The 26,820-nt window shown below is 38.7% G+C and overlaps 1 protein-coding gene across 7 annotated transcripts in view; it reads right to left on the bottom strand.

The window, feature by feature from the left end:
- The window catches only part of osy (ABC transporter oskyddad), a 140,407-nt gene that overhangs the window by 30,645 nt on the left and 82,942 nt on the right, over positions 1–26,820 (bottom strand). For 2 of the 7 annotated variants that reach the window (XM_028302226.1, XM_028302217.1), the window contains exons 4-9: positions 15,420–15,556; positions 13,573–13,698; positions 13,061–13,154; positions 6,790–6,975; positions 6,020–6,258; positions 271–508 (exon numbers count right to left, since the gene is read on the bottom strand). In XM_028302226.1, the coding sequence (XP_028158027.1) occupies positions 271–508; positions 6,020–6,258; positions 6,790–6,975; positions 13,061–13,154; positions 13,573–13,698; positions 15,420–15,556 (1,020 nt within the window). Of the gene's footprint in view, positions 1–270; positions 509–4,418; positions 4,597–5,326; positions 5,565–6,019; positions 6,259–6,789; positions 6,976–9,205; positions 9,300–9,719; positions 9,846–10,237; positions 10,375–13,060; positions 13,155–13,572; positions 13,699–15,419; positions 15,557–26,820 lie in introns of all 7 variants that reach the window. The other 5 variants (XM_028302242.1, XM_028302236.1, XM_028302249.1 and 2 more) reach the window with 4 other exon arrangements.

Below are 26,820 nucleotides of genomic sequence, written 5' to 3'. Positions count from 1 at the left end.
CTACAGTTTGATAGGTTAATTTCTGCAATGTAATTTGCTAGAATATGAAGAAGACCACAAACTCCTAGTTTGTATTTTGAATAAAACATGACGATAACATTATAAACCAAGCGAAGTACCAAAGCTACGATTGGTCGAATTTCAATAATGAAACCGTTCACAAGCTGTAACCATTTTCGTCTATACATAGTGTGACGTTTCCTGGTTAAGAACCTGATACAGATAATAATTTTTCCACACACAAAGATGATAAATTCCCAAAATACTCACCAAGTTACTTTGCCTCCTATGGAAGAAGTCCAAATACCGACAGCTGAAGTTCGTTATTTCCCATTCATACGTTTCTTTGTTCTGAGGGCACATTTCCTTGTTGTAGTCACAGAGTACTTTGGTACTGTTGATCTCATAGTTGACGACGGCGATTGGTAGCTCTTCGGGGTAGTGGCCGATGGCGATGCAGAAGAAGAACATTTGCGAGACGGGTAGCAGGATTATGAAGCAGAGCAATCTGTGGAAGAGAGTAATGACTAGAATGAGAATAGAGTAAAAGTGGTAACAATATTAACCTCTTACCTACGGGAGGCACCTATTGTTGCCAAGTCAAAAGTCAGTTCTCAATACGGGTGGCATCTAGTGTTGTTTTGGCAAAGCCAATACTAAATCACGGTTTACGACAAAAAAACAATAAAATTGCAAATTAAGTGTAAAATTCGCTGGTAATTATGAAACTAAACTAGTTGCAGAATATAATGTTCCTAATTTCAATACCGTAAGTCTCATACTTTTTTTAATAAGTGGAGCGAACAATTTCATAGGTTAAAATACCCCGTATTGAGAGGCGCACTTTGGTTTCCAAGAGCCCGTAGGTAAAGGGTTAAAGTGTAGTTTTGGCAGAGTAGAATAGGACTAATCTTACTTTTATTTGGATTTAGTAATAACGACTTAGGCGATAAGCAAACATCAAACCTTCTCAAAGATTTGTAGTTAAATGCCCAACCTGTCTAACCAGAATGTGTACTATAAGCCAAATCCTCTATTTGCGAGATTGATAATGGATGGCGAATGTCGATATTATTCGGCATGTGACGATGCACAGCATCTGGTGAGAGATGCGTCTACNTACAATTGGCATCAGCGGTATTCTCTGAACTGTAAACTGTACGTTTTCCTCATTGTAAATGAAAAGAACATTTTGAGATCGTTTTAGGAAAAGTCTTGTTCAAACGCAGTTAAGAAGTGATAGGATGTCTTTTAATTTTATGTTTGATGGCTGAAATAGCTTCTTAATAATTTCACACCGCGGCACCGTCACAATACGTCTACATTCGTAAATCGTAATGTAGTTTGGATAATAATTCCTTTTGGAGCAATCGGGTAAAAAGGGCTGTCCTAAAAACGCTCTGTAAAGAATCGTTCATTCGTTTCAGCCAAATGACGTCCACTGCGGGACAAAGACCTCTTCCAAGGATCATAACGACTGGTTCTGCGCTGCCCGCATCCAGGTACTTCACGCAACCTTCACCAGATCCTCTGCCCACACCGCAGCTTTCGGCTCGTAATAGCCACCCGAGAAAAGACAATGCCGGAAATTGGCGTCTTTTTTTTTTCGCGCGGCCATCGACTAAACCATGTTTTTTGGTTACAAAATAGTGTAATAAACCAAACTTACTATGACATGTATACCTCTAAACTCAGTCTGAACTGAGTTACGAGCATTAGAAGTTTGATGTTATACATACTAAGATTTGCTTTTTGCGCGCAAGTTTTGTAAGAAATAGCAACAAAATAGTGACGTCTTTTTTTATTGCGCTGATTCTGCTCCATACTGATGACTGGAGCCTATAATTGATGTTATTGTTTGTTTACACATACAATGTCACTATTTTGTTGCAATTTCTTACAAAGCTTGCACGCAGAAAGCAAATCTAGTATGTAAAATAATCAAACTTCTAATGCTCGTAACTCAGTTCAGACTGAGTTTAGAGGTATACATGTCATAGTAAGTTTGGTTTATTACACTATTTTGTAATCAAAAAATAAGGTTTGGTCGATGGCCGCGCGAAAAAAAAAAGACGCCACCTTCCATACAAAATCTGGCATTGCCATTTTCTGCCCCAGTGGACATAAGCTCTACGAGCTATATGCCCCGCCCACTGCCACTTGGGTTTGGCAAATCTGATTGGAATACCCAGGAAAACTCCGAGCATATAACGCTCCATAACCCTTTGGGTGATTTTGAGCCTTCTTATGGCATTACACTACCACTGGTCGCCACTCGAGAGCTTTTCTGCCCCAGCAGCCATCAACTCCACGAGCTATGTGTCCCGTAAAGGATCACTTACCAGCATTGTCCATGTTGATCTGTATCCCCGAAGCGTTAATAGTATAGTCGTCGACGTGCCGGTTGTCCAACATTCTGTCCTGCAGACTCTGGGAATAGTTGGCTGCGAAGGTCATAACCACACGAGCTTTGCTTTTGATTTATTTTACTGCATTGGAAAATCATGACCTACTCTCTGGCACACTTGGGTAAAAAGGGCTATCCTAGTGAACTACATAATATGCAGGATCACTAACTATCACGCCGCCTGCATCCAGTAAGGCAATAGATGCAAGCAGCTACTTTTATATTGTAGTCGTCTGTCCACCTTGAAGGTGGATATGCCACGCTGTGGCCTCCACTCCAGAACCTTGCTGCCCCATCGGCCGTGCGTTCTGCGTGATAAGTGTCCATTGCCACTTAAGCTTGCTGATTCGTCAGCTATGTCAGCGACTTAAAATCGTTTACGAATCTCCTCATTTCTGATTCACTTACCAGCATTGTCCATGTTGATCTGTAGTGCCGGTTGTCCAGCATCCTGTTCTGCAGACTCTGGGAGTAGTTGGCTGCGAAGGTCATGACCACAAGAACTGCCTTCTTACAAAGGCAAGTTTTGATTTTTTGGAGGATTGAATGAATGAAGGATCACTAACCATCATGCGGCCTGCATCCAACGCCTTCCTTTAATGTAGTAACTTTTATGTAGTAGTCGTCTGTCCCCCTTGTGGGTGGAGTTTCCACGCTGTACTTACCAGTACGTGACCGGCACTTCAGAACCTTGCCACCTCATCAGCTGTCCGTTCCGCGTATTATATGACCTTCTCATTGCCACAAGCTTGCTAATTCGTCGGGCAATGTCAGCGACTTTAGTTCGTTTACGAATCTCCTCATTTCTGATTCACTTACCAGCATTATCCATGTTGATTTGTATCCCCGAAGCGTTAACGGTATAGTCATCGACGTGCCGGTTGTCCAACATCCTGTCCTGCAGACTCTGGGAGTAGTTGGCTGCCAAGGTCATAACCACACGAGCTTTGCTTTTGATTTATTTTACTACATTGGAAAATCATGACCTACCCTCTGGCACACTTGGGTAAAAATAGCTATCCTAATGAACTACATAATGAGCAGGATCACTAACTATTATGCGACCTGCATCCAGTAAGGCAATAGATGCAAGCAGCTACTTTTATATTGTAGTCGTCTGTCCACCTTGAAGGTGGATATGCCACGCTGTGGCCTCCACTCCAGAACCTTGCTGCTCCATCAGCCGTCCGTTCTGCGTGATAAGTTACTGCCCATTGCCACTTAAGCTTGCTGATTCGTAAGCTATGTCAGCGACTTAAAATTGTTTACGAATCTCCTCATTTCTGATTCACTTACCAGCATTATCCATGTTGATTTGTATCCCCGAAGCGTTAACGGTATAGTCGTCGACGTGCCGGTTGTCCAACATCCTGTCCTGCAGACTCTGGGGACAGTTGACTGCGAAGGTCATGGCTAAAACCTTACCTACACTAGGGCAATGTTCCTAGTTTTGTTCCTCTGGATTGAGGATTGGACATGTCATATCCTCACTAGGGCATGCCCTAAACTACCCTACCCGTGGAGGATCACTTACCAGCATTGTCCATGTTGATCTGTATCCCTGAAGCGTTAACGGTATAGTCATCGACGTGCCGGTTGTCCAACATCCTGTCCTGCAGACTCTGGGAATAGTTGGCTGCGAAGGTCATAACCACACGAGCTTTGCTTTTGATTTATTTTACTACATTGGAAAATCATGACCTAATCTCTGGCACACTTGGGTAAAAAGGGCTATCCTAGTGAACTACATATATGCAGGATTACTAACTTTCATGCGCCCTGCATCCAGTAAGGCAATAGATGCAAGCTGTTACTCTAATATTGTAGTCGTCTGTCCACCTTGAGGGTGGACGACTTACGGTGTGGCCTCCACTCCAGAATCTTGCTGCCCCATCAGCCGTCCGTTCTGCGTGATAAGTTACTGCCCATTGCAACTTAAGCTTGCTAATTCGTCGGGCAATGTCAGCGACTTTAATTCGTTTACGAATCTCCTCATTTCTGATTCACTTACCAGCATTGTCCATGTTGATCTGTATCCCCGAAGCGTTAACGGTATAGTCGTCGACGTGCCGGTTGTCCAACATCCTGTCCTGCAGACTCTGGGAGTAGTTGGCTGCGAAGGTCATGACCACACGAGCTTTGCCTCTGCGGGCTGCTGCGATGGCTTCTTCTGTTGTTGGGTAGTACACCTGAGAGACGATTGTGATATTAGGAGATAAAGATGAAATATTTAGCTTTGATTTAGCATAAAGGTTTGTTTATCTGGCAAATAATATCATGAACAAGAAAAATATGTGGTAAAATTTTCAGGTTCATGACAAAATAGAAAGTAACGGTCATTATAAATTTAATCCATAATATAAAGAAATTAAGTTAAATTGTGACAGAAGGCTGAATTGCTTATCTAATTCACTTTTAGCGTTTACAAGAGATAATTTTCTTTAAGCACTGGTGATTTGCAAGAATGTGAAGAAGACCACAAACACCTAGTTTGTATTTCGAATAAAATATGATAATGAAATTCTAAACCAAGCGAAGTATCAAAGCTAAGAGTGGTTGAATTTCAATTGAAACCATGTTTGATACATAGTACTTAGTGTAACGTTTCCTGGTTAAGGCCCCGCTACAGATGATAATTTTTCCATACTAATTCACTTTTAGCGTTTACAAGAGATAATTTTCTTTAAGCACTGGTGATTTGCAAGAATGTGAAGAAGACCACAAACACCTAGTTTGTATTTCGAATAAAATATGATAATGAAATTCTAAACCAAGCGAAGTATCAAAGCTAAGAGTGGTTGAATTTCAATTGAAACCATGTTTGATACATAGTACTTAGTGTAACGTTTCCTGGTTAAGGCCCCGCTACAGATGATAATTTTTCCATACATTAAGATGATAAATTCCCAACACACATACCAAATTACTTTGCCTCCTATGGAAAAAGTCCAGGTACCGACAGCTGAAGTTCGTTATTTCCCATTCATACGTTTCTTTGTTCTGCGGACACATCTCTTTGTTATAATCGCAGAGTACTTTGGTGCTGTTGATCTCATAGTTGACGACGGCGATTGGTAGCTCTTCGGGGTAGTGGCCGATGGCGATGCAGAAGAAGAACATTTGCGAGACGGGCAGTAGGATTATGAAGCAGAGTAATCTGTGGAGTGTAATGACTAGAATGAGAATAGAGTAAAAGTGGTAATGATAGTGGTAGTTTAGTTTTGGCAGAGTAAAATAGGACTAATCTTACTTTTATTTGGATGTAGCAATCATTGCTACGACTTAGGCGATATGCAAACATCAAGCCTTCTCAAAGATAGTTAAATGCCCGACCTGTCTAACCAGAGTGTGTACTATAAGCCAAATCCTCTATTTGCGAAATTGATGATGGATGGCGAATGTCGGTATAATTTATAAAACTTCATTTTAGGTATCTGTGCTGACAATAATAGCAGTAACTGCAACTGTTGCTTTTGGAAGGCTGGTCAGTCGTTTTCAAATTTTAACTCCATTTCCCCAAAACTAAATGTTCCAAATTTTATTAAATTTTATTTCTACTATACTTTCATAAACGCTTGATCTTATACATGCAAAAACTTATGAAATTCTCACCCAAAATTTCTCAGCAAGCTCATCGCGTTTTTCCACACCAACGCCTTCATATGATGCGCTTTAACCGGCTTGATCTTATCAAATATAGTCTGGGACGGTACAGCATTCGCCGGCATGTCCACCGGTGGGACAAACTCTGGGGCGACCGCCACTCCCTTACTGTGGATGGAGACATTGTCCCCGAACTCCCCTGATATTTCCCCGATTTCTGGCTCTTCGGCGTCTGTTGCTGCTGGGTTCTGGAAAGATGTATTTGTAATGCAAAGGTAGCCTGGAGACAATCGAATTTATAACCACCATAGACGTAGGCATCTCCATCGGACCGTTACTACTTGATCGACCACGTATGTACAACATCATTTTAGTGAACGATTCACTCTCTCAAAATGTATTCTTGGGTTTAAATAAAAAAAGTTGAAGTAGCTTCTTCAGAAAACATTCTTCAGAGCGCTGAGTGTCAGTTTACATCAAACGTTGTCACTAGTGAGCGCGTTAAAAAAATATAATTATGAAAATTTTAATTCTTGAAAGTTTCCGCTAGGGGCGCTGTACAATCCGTCATACATTTAACGTAATTTTTTTACGCACTAGTGATGACGTTTGATGTAAGCACACACTAAGTCTCAGAAATATAGTTATCTTATCATTAATAGTACATCCAGGAATATGTCTTGACGACTGAATTATGAGAGCTATCAGCTCCATGTTCTTCTTCGAGGAAACTTAACAGTATTCTTCAGAATAATAGCAACATCCTTATAAGTACTTACGGCCATAGCAGGTAGTTCCACCTTATCCACGACGTCAGCAAGGATGCTGGACCTCCTTCTCTTGCCTCTGTTCTGCAACACTGATAGCTTGAGGAACACGTCTTCAAGACTGTCGGCTTGGTAGCGACGGATCAGCTCGGTTGGAGACTCTTCAGCGAGGAAGCGGCCTCCTCTCATGAGGCCGATCTAAAAGGATAACATAGATAGATAGTTTTTGTTGGGGGAAGAAACTGCTTTCGACCGAGTTTCTAGAATCTAAAAGGAGTAACATGATTCCTTCGTTTGTTCGTTACTGTACATTCTGCCTTTCTTTTATAAAAGTAAACTGCAAGCTTTCTTTATGCTATTTAGTCGACTCATTGATGAGTGGTCTTAATGAGGGCTGTCATATGTGCACTCCTTAATTCACTCTATTGATGAGTGATAGGAGCTTGCTACTCTATCCAATACGATAACCCACCTATACTAGCACAAATAGTGGGTAGCTACATAGGTAGGTGGGTAGGTGCGTAGGTACTACTAACTCTATCTGCCTAATTACCTACTCTTGCGCTCCTCAGTGTTATACCAGCGAGTAATATTACCCTAGCAGTGTCACAAAGTGGCCCAAATTACTCAACTAAGATAACTCTTTAAGTCATTGACTACAAACAATAGCAATTGCTGAAACTATTTTTTTCTGTGGAAAATGCCAGTTCAAATATCATTTTAGTAGCTCAGACAGAAAAATCAAGTATCGGTCTTGAACAAGTAAGTAGGTCGTTATTTATTTCCCACGTTTCTTCAAAACGTTGCAAACAAGAAATAAAACTCACTGGTCTTTGAAATGAATGCTCTTCAGGCTTTATTCTTTATTCCTTTTCAATAAAATAAGAAATAAACTGAACTACATACAAATGATCTCAGCATTTGGGATTCAAGGTCTTGCCTGCAAAGTTTCATTTCGTAATGAGAAGTCTTCCCACTTAGTAGTTTGTTGGATATCTGCCATCTTTTTTAAGCTCGCAATTAATTTAAGTAACGAATTGATGGTTTAATTAGGCAAATGTTGCTTTTAAATCCTATTTAGAAAAGAATTCCTAGTACTATGATACACTTTGGATAAGTTTATACATAGATTTTGCATATAATATTTTATATTTTTGTCTAATTTATGGTCAGTTAACACCATTATCTTCTTCTAATGTCACTGATTGACTGACTCACTCATCACGAAATCTCAGAAACAAGTTCCTTTTAGGACGTAGGTGCTCACTAAGAACGGGTTTTAAGAAACTTCCTACCCCCTTAGGAGTAAAACGGGATCCACGCGTACGAAGTCACAGACGGCCGCTAGTGCAAAACCACGGACAGACAGACAGACAGACATATGGAAACTATAAGGGTTCCTTGTCAGGACTACGGAACCCTAAAAAGCTCTTAAAAAGTATGTCAACTGACTACTGGTGCCAAGACAACTTGTCCGATTAGTCCATTTGCGAAAATAGTTTCCTCAATGCAAAAGTTACTTGGAAACCGACTAAATCAAGTAATTACTTGAAACTTTAGGAACTTGGGAGTTTTCATGGAAATGTAGTTTGGTTATTAATTGGATTCATTAAGTTTTACGATAAGTACTGGACAAGGTGCCAAATAATAAAGCCCAAAGTTTACTTACTAAGATTACTACTAATATTATACATGCGAAAGTAACTCTGTCTGTTTGTCTGTCTGTCTCTCTTTCACGCCTAAACCAGTAAACGGATTTTGATGAAATTTGGCATAGAAATAGTTTGAGTCCCGGGAAAGGACATAAGATAGTTTTTATCCCGGCTTTTGAAACACGAACGCGCGTGATAAAGTTTTTCTAAGACAGACAAAATTCCACGCGGGCGAAGCCGCGGGCGGAAAGCTAGTTCTAAATAAGTAGGTATATCAAATATAGAAAAACTTGGAAAAATAAACTGTCTCAGCTAAGAATTGAGCCTACACGAGCTTTCTTGTTAGTTAATAATAAAGAAAGAAAGAAACAAACATTTATTGCATTAATAAGTACTATCGCATCACACCTTACTCTATCATTATCTTTTTAAGAACTACCATTATAAATATCCTAGTATCATAAGTCTCTCTACAATTAAGTTGAATTAAACAGCATTTACCTAAAATAACTGTTTACAGCGCACTTTTTGAAGTGATTTTATCCTGGGAATCGAACCTAAACCTCAGTGTCGACAGCCACTAGGTCACTAACGGCCGTATTCACAAACATTACTATGAGGTCTCACAGTGAGCGTGGACTCACAGGATCACACACTAACCAATCACAGAGCTCTATTCAAAGCAAAAGTGCTTTCGATTTGCTGCTTCACTTAAGCAAGCATCGTTTGCGGGCGTAAGATGTTTCAACTTATTACTTAACAAAGTTAATACTCACAACATTTGCTTGTTTAGTTTCGTCGATATAATGTGTTGTGATGATGACGGTAGTTCGGCCGCCATTCGATATGTTGACCAAGTGGTCCCAAATGCTGGAATGAACAAACAAAAACATAGGATGAATATTGTATCAGCGCAAATTGGAACACAACAGTTCTCAGAAAAAGGGGAAAATGAAATAAAAATGTGTATATTGGGGAAATTAAAGAGGCGGACTGTAAAAAACGCAAAACTGGGGTGATGGACATATTTGGATTTTTTTTCTGACAGGTAAATTAATTCATTATTTTTATACATAACAAGGCAGCTATTTGCCCGCAATCGCACCTGGTGTTAAGTGAGATGCAGTCTAGGGTTGTACATATCTGCCCTGTAAGTGCTTATTCAATACTCTCGCTTTGTAAAGGCCCGGATTATAGTGTTCAGGAAAGACAATAGCAAGCAGCGATTCTTCTTCCCCTATCCTAAAATGCTGTGCCGTGAAGGTAGGTATTATTCTGACTACAGCTTACCTTTGTCGTAAGACTGGATCCACTCCTACTGTGGGCTCATCCAATATCAGCAGTTCAGGGTCATGAAGAAGAGCAGCAGCGAACGATACACGTCTTTGCTGACCGCCTGATAAGTTCTTGACGAATCTGTGAAACAAATAAATAAAATAAAAAATAGGGTTGAATAACCAATCAGCTAAGAAGATAATTCTAGTTCTGACTCTTGGTCGGGTAATTTAAAATAGGTCGTATTATAGTAGAGACAAAAAGGTGATATTGCGTTGTTACATAATAGCGGTTACACCTACCTAACACCTCACCTAGTTATCGCTTTATTATTTTATTGCCTAATGCAGGATTCATCTCCAAGATGTACAAACGGGTTGAGGAGGCCTGCATGTTCGCATATTACTCCCATAATCAGCACTTTACGATATCCACCTAATTGTCTTATTATATCGCAGTAATGTCTACTTGATCACGAATAAACCGGCATCCAAAGAATAGGATACCAAGACCTTCATTATCAGAAGACTTACCTCTCAGGGTCAGGTAACTGCAGCAAGGAGACCATGAAGTCGCTGCGGACCTTGATCTCCTCGGAGTCCATGCCGGCAATCCAGCCGAAGTAGATCATCGTCTCTCTGATGGTGAACTCTCCGAACAGAGCTATTTCCTGAAAAGAAAAAACAGGTTGGTTAAACGTTTCTTCGTCTCGTATCTTGTAATTGACATGACTCAATTCCGAAGCACGAATTCAACACGAACAATCAGCCAGGCCCAGGATGCGCATCGTGATAAATCTTATCAATTTTAGACGACAAAATGTCTGCCTGTCGCTTAAAATCGATAAAATGACGCGACAAAAACTTATCGCAGCGCGCACCTATAAGCCTTGAAGGCTGATATAAATTGCAATGCCCTAGTCAGAAATTGCAGAGTCAAAAGTGTCCCTACTTTTTTACATAAGGTTCACCTTTTTACTGTGCGTGCGTATTCTTCTACCTGATTTTTTAATTTGGGCAACAACTCCGTGTGTAATCACATTATAGCATTATTTTATTAAGGCGTTAAAAATATTTGTCTGATAGAGCTTCGCCCTAAAACAATAAACAAACCTAATGACCTGGCTTTTGTCCAGCAATGGGTCAGCTAATGGGCTATTTAATGTGCACTATTTCTTGATAATTACCATTTTTGCATTGAAACCAACTTTGAATACGTACAAGGCTTTCCGTTTTTTTTTACAAAGGCCCTTAAAATGAAATACATACGAATAATTCTTATTGATTACTTTTATTGCTTTTATTAATTGCTTGATCATCTATTCACCTACTTATTGCTATCTTTGTCAACCTAGTTACTTTTAAAATTAGCAATCTAAGGAACCTATGGCGCTAGAGGGCACACAGAACGTTGCGTTTCGGATACCCTACAAATTTTATAAAGTTCAAAGCACACCTATCAACCCGGAAAGTAATCAACACCGTAACGCCTTTCGCCGCGAGGCGAGGCGCTTACATTACGGTGCGGAAAAGTGTGCGTTGCAGTATGGAGTCTCATACCATACGAAGAATACAGACCGCCTCGAGTTGATAGATACAGTTACGATCCGTCTCCGGGTTTATAAGTGTGCTTCGTCCTTTATACAGTGCTTAATGTGATTCATTACACAGAAATTCACGCCATCCTAAAGCTCCATGTTTACGACTATTCCAAGGCTAAACCTCTTGATCTTTCACTAAACCCTTCCTGAAATTGGTTCTTCTTTAAAATCCGGTCACGTAAGTGTGATGTATAGCGGTCTTCGGTGACACGTCACGTTCACATCACACATGCTCTTAAGTACAGTTTTTCTTTAACCATAGGACAGTTGTAGTAGGTATCAAGAGACTTCGGCAATCTTGCAAGTGAGTAAGAGCGCTTTCACATTAGTTCGTTAGTAGCGCGACTGCAGCGCGGCAGCGGCATGTTTATAATGTGAAGGCATGCATCCGCTGTCACATACTTAGTATGAAATTTTCGGCAGCGCGTCTGTCGCGCGATTGTCGCGGCGCTGCTAAATCGCCCATGTGATAGCTAAGACACGATGTCGTGCCCTGCGTGCCCAGACAACTGCACGCAGGAAAAGGACAGTGCCAATCCATGTATGGAAGTTGGACCAAGTACTGCCCAGAATGAAACTATAGTGCATTTTGTTCCTCAGGCCAATACTAATTTATAAACCGGAGCGCACTGAAATCTGTCCCTGGAGTTAAGAGAAAAAAAGAGTTTTGTTTTGAATTATTAACATATAAAATATCATCGATGTATACCTGCTACGCATAAGATTTCGCGATTTTGGCATTAAATAACACTCGTTATGTTGAACTTAACCATACTACATCCGTACACCTTACTTTAGTACGACTTCGACATTGTTTATAAGCGATCAAGCGCTGTTGCAGTAGTTTGGTTAGTTGACCGAAATTAATTATTTCCAAAATAGAGCAAGTTTTAGCTTACAATAACTTCAATAATCGATTGTAATACACCAATAAATTGATTTTTCGCAAGGATAGAGAACTAAAACTTCTTGATTCATTTTGGAAATAATGATTTCTGTCAAGTAACCAAACTATTGCAACAGCGCTAGATCGCTTATAGACTAAGAGCTAGTGAACGCCAGACCTACGTTATTTTATAAAGGCTGAAAGTTTGCCAGCGCATGCTCCCAACATAGCTAAGAACCATGGCCAAACATGAAGTTTGGANCCCTAAAAGTATGTCAACTGACTAGTGGTGCCAAGACAACTTGTCCGATTAGCCCATTTGCGAAAATAGTTTCCTCAATATAAAAGTTACTTGTAAACCGACTAAATCAAGTAATTACTTGAAACTTTAGCAACTTGGAAGTTTCAATGGAAATGTAGTTTGGTTATTAATTGGATTCATTAAGTTTTACGATAAGTACTGGATAAGGTGCCAAATTATAAAATCCAAAGTTTACTTAGTACTAAGAATATTTATACCTATAATGTATATTATAATAGTAGGTCAAATATAAAAAAAAACTTGGTAAAATAAGACTGCCTCAGCTGAGAATTGAGCCAACACGAGCTTTCTTGACAGTTAATATTATCGGATTATCTTTTTAAGAACTACCATTTTGACTAGCATACTTAATATCATCATATCTTTCTACAATAAATTAAGTTGAATTAAATATCATTTACCTAGGTGCCTAACTTAATTATTTGCGTGCAGCGCACTTTTTGTAGTCATTTTACGCTATCTGAGAATCGAACCAAAACCTCAGTGTCGACAGAAACTAAGTCACAGACCTTTAACCTTATTACTGAACAAAATGTAGTAATACTCACAACATTCGCCTGTTTAGTCTCGTCGATATAATGTGTTGTGATGATGACGGTAGTTCGACCGCCATTCGATATGTTGACCAAGTGGTCCCAAATGCTGGAATGAACAAACAAAAACAAAGAATGAATATTGTATCAGCGCAAATTGGAACACAACAGTTCTCAGAAAAAGGGAAAAATGAAATGATAAAAAAATGCTGTTTTGGGTAAATTAAAGAGGCGGACTGTAAAAAACGCAAAACTGGGAAGATAGACATATATGGATTTTTTTTGTGACAGGAAAATTAATATTTTTTTTTTATACATAACAAGGCAGATATTTGACCTCAATCGCTCCTGGTGTTAAGTAAGATGCAGTCTAGGGTGGTACATTATCTGCCCTGTAAGTGCCTATTCACTCTCGCCTTGTAAAGGTACGGATTATAGTGTCCAGGAAAGACAGTAGCAGGCAGCGATTCTTCTTCCCCTATCCTAAAATGCTGTGCCGTAAAGGTAGGTTATTCTACAGTTTATACCTTTGTCGTAAGACTGGGTCCACCCCAACTGTGGGCTCATCCAATATCAGCAGTTCAGGGTCATGAAGAAGAGCAGCAGCGAACGATACACGTCTTTGCTGACCGCCTGATAAGTTCTTGACGAATCTGTGAAAACAACAAGTAAGAAAATAATGAAAGATATCTAAAAAACCAATCAGCTATATTTATGGGCAGTCATTCTGATTCGATCTTTGGTCGTGTTAATTTTACGTCTTAAAAATACACGAGAAGATACATGTTGTTACTTGTTTTGTTTGAGTCGTTAAGGAGTCGTGTCATAACTGTATCACCTATCCAACATAGATCCTCATCCAACTAACTGCTTATTGCTTTGGTGTCCTGTTTAGGATTTCCTCCCTGGCCATATGTGCATGGGGTGGTCTGATATTTACATATTGTTACGACATGCACGTTACATAATCATGTTAGGATTGAGTCTAGCTAGCAAATGGCAATGCCAGAGTTTGTATGGAAAGTGGCGTCTTTTTTTTTCGCGCGGCCATCGACCAAACTTTGTTTTTTGATTACAAAATAGTGTAATAAACCAAACTTACTATGACATGTATACCTCTAAACTCAGTCTGAACTGAGTTACGAGCATTATAAGTTTGATGATTTTCATACTAGATTTGCTTTTTAATAATAATAATAATACGCAAGCCTTATAAAGGACCGGGCCACTTTTGACCCGTGAGCTCCAAAGCGTACAAACATAATAATAATAATAAGCCCCGCAGGGCAGCTTTGTGGCGAGCTGTTGGTGAGTAGCGACACCACGGGGCCAGTTGTTAATCCGAGTGCTCCCGAGAGTCGGTCAAGACCCTCGTCTTCGGCTTGCCGAAGTGGAATCCGAGAGGGTCTGCAGGACTTTCACCTCTGGCCGGCCGGTTAAGGCAAGCCGCTAGAGCTATATGCTCCAGGGGTGGAAGTGTTAAAGGGCATAACGCCGCGAGTAACCTCGAAGAAAGCGCAGCACACCTCTCTACACCCCTGAGCTGGCAGACGCCAATGTTGTCCCTCAGTCCGGTCTATACGACCCATGACGCCAGGGGGGGCCCATTTAGTCGCTGGCTAGTCACCGCCTGCCATTTTTTTCAGTCAGAGACTATGAACCAGGCAGGTGTCCCGTAGTCTCCATCCGTAGCCCAGTAACCAGTCCCTCCATCCTTCATCCATAACCCTAGTCCATTCTTCAATAACTGCAATAGCTCCTGTGCACAGTCTGGGGATGGTATCTGGCTACATCCCATGATATAGTCAGAGACTAGATCCAGCATGTGCACCACTTTCACTTTTGTCGATTATTTTGCGCTTAAAACGGCCTCTACGTGTTGGATCTGTATCCCCACGCAAGCCTTATAAAGGACCGGGCCACTCTTGACCCGTGAGCTCCAAAGCGTACAAACATAATAATAATAATAAAAACTTTTTTTTTTTGTGCGCAAGTTTTGTAAGAAATTGCAACAAAATATTGCGCTATTTTTTTATTGCGCTGATTCTGCTCCATACTGATGTCTGGAGCCTTTAATGGATAGTATTGTTTGTTTACACATACAATCTCACTATTTTGTTGCAATTTCATACAAAACTTTGCGCGCAAAAAGCAAATCTAGTATGAAAATTATCAAACTTCTAATGCTCGTAACTCAGTTGAGACTGAGTTTAGAGGTATACATGTCATAGTAAGTTTGGTTTATTACACTATTTTGTATCCAAAAAACATGGATTGGTCGATGGCCGCGCGAAAAAAAAAGACGCCAATTTCCGGCATTGTCTTTTAGAGAAGAATAGATATCAAAACTATTATTTCTTGGAAGATAACTCACCTCTCAGGGTCAGGCAACTGCAGTAGAGACACCATGAAGTCGCTGCGGACCTTGATCTCCTCGGAGTCCATGCCGGCAATCCAGCCGAAGTAGATCATCGTCTCTCTGATGGTGAACTCTCCGAACAGAGCTATTTCCTGAAAAGAAAAAACAGTTTGATAAATGCTTCTTCGTCTCGTATTTGACATGACACAATCGGGTCACGAATTCATCACGAACAATCACCCAGGCCAGGATGCGCATCGTGATAAATCTTATCAATTTTAGACGACAAATGTCTGCCTGTCGCTTAAAATCGATAAAATGACGCGATAAAAACTTATCGCAGCGCGTACGTGTAGGCCTAGAAGGCTGATGTAGATTGCAATGCCCTAGCCAGACTGCTTGAAATTTCAGAGTCAAAAATGTCCCTAATTTCTTACATAAGGTTCACCTTTTTACTGTGCGTGCGTATTCTTCTATACATTGAGGTTGAGGTTGAGGAGAGATTGTGGTTTTTAAATCCAAAGGTAGGAACTACAATTTTCCTCCTGTCACTCTTGAAGGGTTACCATTGAAAAGAGTGACAAGTTTTAAGTACCTGGGGCACTGGGTAAATGAAAGTATGTCGGATGAGGCTGATATAGAAAGGGAGCGCAGGGCTCTAGCTATGAGAGCGAACATGCTCGCCCGTAGATTTGCACGGTGTAACACTGAAATTAAACTAACTATTATTAAATTAAACTAACTGATGGGGCTGCCTCGGTACTGTAGCGCGTCAGCTATGTTCACTGAGGCTCGCATAGACAGTTTCCCAGTCGTCATGCGCAAGCGGGTTGCCTCCGCGTGGAGCCGCGTCCGAGACAGCTCCAACAGCCTCCTGGCGGCGATAGGGAGTCGCTATTGCTGTCCTATATTGAGACACTGGAACAGCGTCCATGTCGGCTCGAGACCTGCTCGGGTAAATGTAAAGTAGGTTAGGTTTTCTTTTTCCACTCTCTTTGTTTTAATTACTAACACTAGCTTATAAGTACATCTGTAACTACTAACCCACTATGGAAAATATTTTTTTTCCGAAATAAAAAATTATTATTATTATTATTATTATTATTAAGATTTTTTCAGTTCCCCTGATTTTTTAATTGGGCAACAACTCCTAATAATCACATCACAGCAATTTTTTATTAAGGCGTTGAAAATATTTCTCTGATAGAGATTCGCCCTAAAACAATAAACAAACCTAATGACCTGGCTTTTGTCCAGCAATGGGTCAGCTAATGGGCTATTTAATGTGCACTATTTCTTGATAATTACCATTTTTGCATTGAAACCAATTTTGAATACGTACAAGGCTTTCCGTTTTTTTTTACAAAGGCCCTTAAAATGAAATACATACGAATAATTCTTATTGATTACTTTTTTTGCTTCTATTAATGGCTTGATCATCTATTCACCTACTTATTGCTATTTTTGTCAACCTAGTTACTTTTAAAATTAGCAATCTAAGGAACCTATGGCGCTAGAGGGCACGCAGAACGTTGCGTTTTGGATGCCCTAGAAATATTATTAAAGTTCATAGCACACTTATTATCAACCCGGAAAGGGATCAATACCGTATAGCCTTTCGCCGCGAGGCGAGGCGTTTACATTACGGTGCGGAAAAGTGTGCGTTGCAGTAGGTATGGAGTCTCATACCATACGAAGAATACAGACCGTCTCGAGTTGATAGATACGGTTACGATCTGTTTCCGGGTTTACAAGTGTGCTTCGTCCTTTATACAGTGCTTAATGTGATTCATTACACAGAATTTCACGCCATCCTAAAGCTCCATGTTTACGACTATTCCAAGGCTAAACCTCTTGATCTTTCACTAAACCCTTCCTGAAATTGGTTCTTCTTTAAAATCCGGTCACGTAAGTGTGATGTATAGCGGTCTTCGGTGACACGTCACGTTCACATCACACATGCTCTTAAGTACAGTTTATCTTTAACCATAGGACCGTTGTAGTAGGTATCAAGAGACGTTGGCAATCTTGCAAGTGAGTTAGAGCGCTTTCACATTAGGACGTTAGTAGCGCGACTGCAGAGCGGCAAAGCGGCGTTTTTATAATGTGAAGGCATGCGTCCACTGTCACATAGTATGAAATTTTCGGCAGCGCGTCTGTCGTGCGATTGTCGCGCTGCTAAATCGCCTAAATGTGATAGCTAAGACATGATGTCGTGCCCTGCGTGCACAGACAACTGCACGCAGGAAAATTTATAATTAACTAGCTTACCGCCCGCGGCTTCGCCCGGAATTTTGTCTGTCACAGAAAAACTTAATCGCGCGCGTCCCTGTTTCAAAAACAGGGATAAAAACTATCCTATGTCCGTTCCCGGAATTCAAACTATCTCTATGCCAAATTTCATCAAAATTAGTTCAGTGGTTTAGGCGTGAAAGCGTAACAGACAGACAGACAGAGTTACTTTCGCATTTATAATATTAAATAATAATAAATAATAAATAGTAGGGATATTAGTAGGGATGCTACTGCTAACGCCACTCTTGTAGCGGAGTTTTGGGCTGACACTGTAAGGTTTGTCGACACGACAAGAAGAAGAAGTAAGAGTTTATATCTAACTTTGACATCGAACTTCTAGAAAATATGTGGCTCCAATAACAGAAACACGGGTCTCAACTCGACATTTATTATGAAGTACATGAGTACTTACAGCTTTATGTTTCTACAGCCGTGGTCACAAGCAAAGAACGCGAAAGTTTAAAATTTTAATAAAATACTGCCTCTGATACTGAAATAAAAGCTTTTGTTTCAGTCGATTTTATATCTTGATATCTATGCGTAGGTAGGTATACGAATCTGCCAAAGGTTATTGGCGCGGTTAGGATTATAATTTATGCTTTCTGTTACTAAACATTTCACGCGTGGGACAATTAATTTTTTCTAAAGTAAAATTAACAAAACCAAGTCTGATTCTTTAAGAAGTTGTTAAAATAACTAGTTACTTATACCTCAAAGCTTGTTAGATGAGCTGTTAAAAATAAATAAGTTATTATTCAAAATGTTGGAGAAAATCTTTGTCTAGCATGGAGACAGTAAGGTACTTTTTGTAAAGCCCTAGAGGCCAAATAGTTATTATTTATTTCATTGGCAGAATTATTCTTAATTTCATTAAAAGTAAAATATTTTAGATTGAGAAACAAAATTATGAAAACTTTATTAAATCAGTTAATTTTAAACAGCATCTAGATAGGTAGGTACTCGTATATTCTATGCTATGAGTTTGGTTTTGAATGCAATTTCCTTGTGGCTACCTTAATTTTTCTCAATGTCCTACCACTTATGTTACTTATTTAGTCNTGGCCATGGTTCTTAGCTATGTTGGGAGCATGCGCTGACAAACTTTCAGCCTTTATAAAATAACGTAGGTCTGGCGTTCACTAGCTCTTAGTATAAAGAATGTCTAAATCGCACTAAAGTAAGGTGTACGGATGCAGTATGGTTAAGTTCAATATAGCGAGTGTTATTTAATGCCAAAATCACGAAATCTTATGCGTAGTACGTATACATCGATGATATTTTGTATGAAAATATTTCAAAACAAAACCCTTTTTTTCTCTTAACTCCAGGGATAGATTGCAGTGCGCTTCGGTTTACACATTAGTATTGGTCTGAGGAACAAAATGCACTATGGGTTGATTCTGGGCAGCACTTGGTCCAGACCCTGGCACTATCCTTTATAATTAATGTTACTGACAACGCCACTCTTGTAGCGGAGTTTTGGGCTGACACTGTAAGCTTTGTCGACACGACAAGAAGAAGAAGTAAGAGTTTGCATCTAATTTTGACATAGAATTTCTGTGGCTCCAATAATAGAGAAACACGGGTTTCAACGCGACATTTATTATGAAGTACATGAGTACTTACGGCTTGATGTTTCTACAGCCGTGGTCACAAGCAAAGAACGCGAAAGTTTAAAATTTTATACCTAAACTTAATCGCCAACTATAAAAGACACTTCGCCCCTGACAGTGAAAAAAAAGCTTTGTTTCACTAGATTTTATAATATTTTTAATTATCTTATCTTGATATCTAAGTACTTATTGGCGCGTTTATTAAGCTTTCTGTTGTTACAAGAAATACGCGTGGGTCGATTCAATTTTTCTGAAGTAAATTAACTAAAACAAGTCTGATTGTATATGAAGTTTGTAAAATAACTAGTTACTTACACCTCAAAGGTTGTTAGATGAGCTGTTAAAAATAAATAAGTTATTCAAAATGTTGAAAATCTTTATCTAGCATAGAGACAGTAAGGTAATTTTTGTAAAGCCCTAGAGGCAAAATAGTTATTATTTATTTCACTGACAGGATCATTCTATATTCATTATAAGTAAAATCTTTTAGATTGAGAAACAAAATTATAAAAACCTTAATAACTAATAACAGTTACCTACATATTTATATTAAACTAGCTGACCCAGCGAACTTCGTACCGCCTTAGCGTAGAGATTTTCTTAATATTTTTTTCCGTAAGAACCATCCTTGGACTTCCACAAACATTTAAAAAAAAGAATTATCGAAATCGGTTCAGCCGTTCACACGTGATGCCGTGACAACGCGAAACGGGTTTCATTTTTATATAATATATATAGATATAGATAGCGTACTATCTATATTCAATGCTATAAGTTTGGTTGTGAAGGCGGTTTCCTTGTAGTAACCTTAATTTTTCTCAATGTACCTACTAACAATTTAAATGTTACTTAGTCGCATGTGACAATAGTTGTGTAAGTAATTGAGGAAAATTTACACAAACAGATTAAGAAGTTTATTTATAGGCATCATAAAAATAAACTAAGGAGCATTAGAAGTGTCTTGAATCGAAAAGTGTGGCTACATCTATGAAAACTCGTAATTTATTTCAGATCTTATGTTATAAAATCATCGTCATCAGTTCATTTACGCCCGTATTCACAAACATTACTATGAGGTCTCACAGTGCGCGTGGATGCACAGGGTGACACACGAACCAATCACAGAGCTCTATTTAACGCTCTGCATTCGATTTGCCGCTTCACTTAAACAAGCATCGTTTGTGAATACGGGCGTTAGTTTCCACTAGATGAGAGCACGATTCTCTCTAATATACAAGAGGCTAAACTCCCAAGAGTCCCAAATCCCAACGCTGGCCAGGCGGGTTGTGGAGACTTGATGTTCGCATATCTGTCCCTTTTTTTAAAGTCTCCAAATGCTTTGCGCACACCCACTGGTAGTTGAGGACGGCCAGTGGGTTATGTGGAACTCTCCCCGCCTGCTGACTAAAGGCGGGGCTTACCCACTAAAACCCGACGGTGTTCACTGGAGCCCAAAGAAATGGAGCCACGAGTTATTGTCGTAGCTTGGACATTCGTCCGCAGCTCCACCTCAGGCTAGATAGAGCTCGTGAGCCCTCGTGAGCGCTCGTTAGCGAGCCTCTTCGGCTTCAAGTGAACCCCCAATCCCCTCCTCCAGTTGTTTTTATAGAGATTCGCATATTCGTCTCTATTCGCCTTTAACGATATCTACTAACATCAAACATTATCTCAAGTAAATACATATAATTGGCCAATAACCTCAAGGCTAAGGAAAACAAACATGCATGAACAAACATCTTTTTGCTCATACTCAGTTCTCATGACTAGTGTCCATGGCCTTCGCTAGTCACGAAGCAAACAAGTAGGTTTGCAGAAAATATAAATTCATTACTATTTTGGTCATAATTCGGATATACAGGACTATTCCCACCTCTCGTTCCTACCGTTGAAACTCCTGAGTAGCCAGAATCTACAGCTTGCCCGCCAATAAAAACCCAAATAGTGAAGGTCAAGTTTATCCCGTCCCGTCCGAACTGTCATTGGACTCGCAACGAGTTTAATCAGAAGAACTTAAGAGGAGTTCCAAGTTAAGGTTCGACTTCTCTCCAGTGCAAAGCGGATGACAGGACACAAAACAAAGGTTTAAGTAACCTTTAAGAAAAGATATGCACCACGAACAGTAAGGTTAGTAATAATTAGTTTAGTTATAGCAAATACATCAATAAACTGACTTATCTAACCAATATTAAACATTTATTTCACTCCCGTTTCAAACCCGTTTCCGAAGCATTGTATCCCGAAGTCGAACTAAACTCCAGAAAATCTCTAAAGGATCGTCACAAAGTCAAACGTGCGTAAGTATCCACTTACGAACGTTCTTCAAACCACAATGCGTGATTATCCCCATTCAGAAACCCCAAATCTATATCACTTATGACATGAGACACACAGACCATGATTCTCACATTTTCACGAGCCATTACCGCTTAGAAAGAAAGCGGTTCAAACTGGTTCATACAGGTTCATACCGGATTATCCGGATGAGGCCAGATAAAGAAAATTGTAGTTAGAAGTTTGGGGCCACAAAAGGACGAGGCACAAAAGCCCATTGTGGGTAGAGTTTCCCGGATCTTATATGAATGTTTATTATAATCTACGTACAAAGTCACAGTCATAGACTATGATGATACGTATATTTCTAAGTTTAGTATGATAAAGGGCGTTTTTGACATCGTGCGCTGGTCGACAGAAAGGACTTTTAAGGACTCATTAATACTTCTCATCATAAAAGTGACTCATTTTTTGGTAGAAACCGGGCCTAAGACTCTGAGGTCTTATTTTAAAATGATAATTTAACTATGACATTATTAATTTAATTTTAGAAGCCCATTTGTCGTCTAAAATCGATATAATAACACGATAAACTTTTATCTTAACTCAGCAGCTGTTACGTAGACTTTACCTACAAATAAGTATATGCAAAAAATCAATGACGACATCCTGGGTTTTCATTGTATGTTAATAATACATAAGTAAATGATCTTGAGGATTGCTAAGCCGTCTGAAAATACGATAGCAATGACGTTGGTGACTTGTGAAATTAAAATATAAACAGAATAATTACATAAGAGAGTCCTTGTTAAAATATTTTCTGCACCAAAAAAAAATAGGAAAATAAAAACCTTTAAAAGTTTAAACATCTTAAAGAATGTACCTATACATTGTTTTTAGAACTATTGTTTTCCTATAGCTTGTTTCAATTAAAAAACCAGTTTTTTATCCACAATGGGGAAGCTCTTGAGTACCAGTATTCAAGCTCTACCAAAAGAAGAATCTTGTCCATGAAAACCGACTTTGATTTCAAATCAAACGTTGATTCAAGAACCAATAAATCAGACGTTATTCCATACAAAGACAGGCTAATATATGTAGACTTCTCGAGTAGCCATTATACTGAAATGCAATAATCTTATTACTGATCTAGGATAATGCAAGATACACAATAGGTCCTATTGTGTATTCAGTCGGTTATTTCTTTGGATAGTAATAAAGAATAGTAGTAGAAGTAAATGCAGTGAGTTCACTCGTTCACAAAGTCGCGAGTAGGGATTGCAATCCGGTATCATTTTCAATCCGGCCGGATTTCACCGGATTGACGATAATCCAAAGTTACTTAATTAGTGATTTTAAGTTTTGATAATAGTACATAAAAAGAAAAATAAAATACGTAAGTATTTATTTTATGGAAAATAAAGTCACTTTTATTTATATTTTTCGGTATTAATTGTAATTTTTGGTAAGTACTATTTGTATTAATAAAATAATGAAAATTCTAAATAATAAAGTTAGTAATCAGTCTGACTCTCACTTATTGCTGTAATATGTAAGTATCTGAAAGTACTTAAGTAATAATACTATTAAACTCTTATTAATAATCTACACAGACTGCCCGAAAAAACGATCTAAGAAATAGTGTTGATTGTACTATCTCTTAACCTGCTTCTAATGTCACTACAAATATAACCTGCAGCAGAAAAGGCCCTTTCTGCCTCAACACTGGTTGGCCTAATTACCATTAAGTACCTAAGCTAACTGTAGATGAGCGATAAGTGTTTTCCTTTTACTGCTTCTACTTCATACGCAGTCATTTCCTTTTTAAGTATTTTTTCATAATCTGATCTGGCAAATGGGCGCGCGCTCGACTTTCCCTGTTCACGTTCGCGTATTTTTTTGCTTTACCGGATCCGCCACCGGATCCGGCGCCGACTCACCGGATCCGGTAGGTCCAAAAACACACCGGATCCGCCGGACCGGATTGCAATCCCTAGTCGCGAGTGATTTTCGTACATAATTATTTTATTTTGTAGGATATTACCACCGTGTGACCATGAAATATTGAAAAACGATACATCTTGCAAAAACAATATCAATTTATTTACAAAAGATATGACCAAATAGACACCAATCAACAAAATGATGTATCGCCTCTAGGCACTACCATTCGAATTTTGTGAAACCTAATTTTTCTTTTTGCGACTCGATCTGCGTATCCACTACCATTGGTTCCCAAAGTGGGGGGCGCAATGACCTTTAAAGACGGGCGCGGGCCATCTGTAAGAACCGCTGACAGAATGTATTCCAGACTGCTCGATACGACCAATAAATAATCTTGACTGGAGGAGGGGGGCGCGGAATTTTTTGTATGGTCGAAAGGGGACGCGTCTCAAATAAGTTTGGGAACCAATGCACTACACTATTGAACGACAAAATGAAAATGTATTAAAAATGCGCCTTTTATATACAAATTATTAAAATAAACAGATATTTTTACAACTGACACAAACTTACATCTAAACAAAGAAAAAAATTATTAAAATGCGCCTACTTAAATCTGTTTGCATTGTAATCCAATTGAGATTTTAACTTCCTTTTAAGCTACATTATTATCTTTTTGATGTGGTTTTCATAATAATGAACAAAAGACAAAAGCTTAAAGTTCATATGTAAATGCCCTAGGAGCTTAATTACGTACAACATTGCTTACACTCATTATACGATATGAAAAAGCAGTTAGCGAGTTTTTTAACTGTTCGTACTTGAAATGGAATTGTTTTTCCGCTGACTTCATTTCACTTCTCCTTCGTAGCTTTTTCCTCATACGCTTTGGTTATTATGTGGTCATCATTACGACAGTCATACCTACTTTTTGTAATCGAATGGTAAACATTGCCTTTTTAGATTTTCACACTAGTACAAGTTACCTTTTTTATGTTACACTGACCTTTAAGGTATATGCTTCAATTTCCTTGAAGGTGTCGTACGTTAGTTTTTTATTTTTGTACATTAGGTTCGTCATATTACACAAGTTTGTTGAAAATCTTATTACAACCACTGAAAAGCCTCAGCATTTAGCTTGACCGAATCTTATGTGTATCACATAGTATCTCATACGTAAGTAACCTACATCCATAGCTGGGCACTGTTAATCAAATAGTTAACTTCGTTAATCGTTAAACCGTTAATAAAAAAATTAACTTCGTTAAACGTTAAAACGTTACTTTTAGCAAGATTTAACGCAAGTTAACGTTAATCGTTAATCCGTTAACACATTATAATAAAACGAAAAAACTAATTGTATGCAAGGTTCAAATAATTTCGAAAGCTTGTATCGCGCATGGACGTTATTTCCTCTTTTTAGCTAGACAGTTTTGACAGTTCCAACTCCTTGCCAGACAGTTTTTTTAGGATAGCTGCCAAAGCCACGATGACCCAAACTTCATAATCCACCAACATTCTAACCTATATTGATCTGCAGGTCTCCAGCTTCCTCATTGGCCCTAGAGCAATTCCAAGTATACCAAAAATAAATAAAAGCCTAATTAAAGTCATCAAACGTCTCAGTCATTAATTTAGAGCCACTAGAACTTCATAACTATGAGTTGTTTTTTGTGTGTAAGCTGAGGACACGTGTCCCCAGCTGACACATCTGTATCTTCGTAAATATTTATGCTACGATAGTGTATTATACCTCAAAAATTAATCGAGGCAAAAACATTGCATCTAATGTTTTTGCCTCGATTAAATAAAAACATTGTGATCAAAATAAAAACTTATTATAAAAATATAGGTTACTAGCTTTTGCCCGTGGCTTCACCCGCGTGAAATTTAGTTTGTCACAGATCGTCATAAAGTATAGCCTATATGTTAAGCTGGGTTATAAACAATAATAATACTGTAAAGTTTCATCAAAATCCGATGCTGGCTCCTAGTCTAAAATTGTTATAACTCAAAATAAAACGATCTATACTACAAATAAAAATAATTCAACACAGTGCTAGCTTTTAGGTTCAAATTCGACTGTTCTAGTGTAACGCAAGGAACGGCAACGTCGCAGTCGACCCACATTATTTTAATTATTTGGCGGGAAAACAGTTTTTGGCTTTTAATTCTGAAACTAAGAGGCCTAGAACTTTGAAATTATGTCTCATGTGTACTTTAATTATAACGAATTATTTGATCTTTAAAACGCAACTATAACTTATACAGTTTTAATAATCCACAGTGTGTTACGTGTCACCAGCTTACACATGCATATCGGTTCGTAGTTCGAAAACGGTTCGAGCTAAAGCTTTGAAAGATTTGAAGTCAGGTTTTTTATTCGACTTTAATTTTTGATATACAGTGTGTCCGGGCTTGTAGTGATCAAACTTTAAGGGCGAAATCTAGGGACAATTTTATCGATAAAAATACTTCAAAGAACATTGGCAGAAACCNATGCAATAATCTTATTACTGATCTAGGATAATGCAAGAGGACCTATTGTGTATTCAGTTGCTTATTTCTTTGGATAGTAATAAAGAATAGTAGAAGTAAATGCAGTAAGTTCACTCGTTCACAAAGTCGCGCGCGATCTTATTTTCTCTTATTTTATTTTGTAGGATATTACCACCGCGTGACAATGAAATATTGAAAAACGATACATCTTGCAAAAACAATATCAATTTATTTAAAAAAGATATGACCAAATAGACACTAATCAGCAAAATGATGTATATCGCCTCTAGGCTCTACCATTCGAATTTTGTGAAACCTAATTTTTCTTTTTGCGACTCGATCTGCGTATACACTACACCATTGGTTCCCAAAGTGGGGGGCGCAAAGACCTTTAAAGGGGAGCGTGGGCCATTTGTAAGAACCGCTGAGAGAATGCATTCCAGACTGCTCGATACGACCAATAAATAATCTTGACTGGAGGAGGGGGGCGCGGAATTTTTTGTATGGCCGAAAGGGGACGTGTCTCAAATAAGTTTGGGAACCAATTCACTACACTATTGAACGACAAAATGAAAATGTTTTAAAAATGCGTTTTTTATTTACAAATTATTAAAATAAACAGATATTTTTACAACTGACACGAACTTAAATCTAAACAAATAATTTGTTTTATTAAAATACGCCTTTAAATCTGTTTGCATTGTAATCCAATTGAGATTTTATCCTTTTAACCTACATTATTATCTTTTTGATGTGGCTTTCATAATAATGAACAAAAGACAAAAGCTTGAAGT

The sequence above is a fragment of the Ostrinia furnacalis genome, unplaced genomic scaffold (assembly GCF_004193835.3).
Source record: "Ostrinia furnacalis isolate ACB-3 unplaced genomic scaffold, ASM419383v2 OfSCF0078, whole genome shotgun sequence".
NCBI lineage: Eukaryota > Metazoa > Arthropoda > Insecta > Lepidoptera > Crambidae > Ostrinia > Ostrinia furnacalis.
The sequence above is the reverse complement of the archived record's forward strand: the minus strand, read 5'-3'. Positions and strand labels throughout refer to the sequence as shown.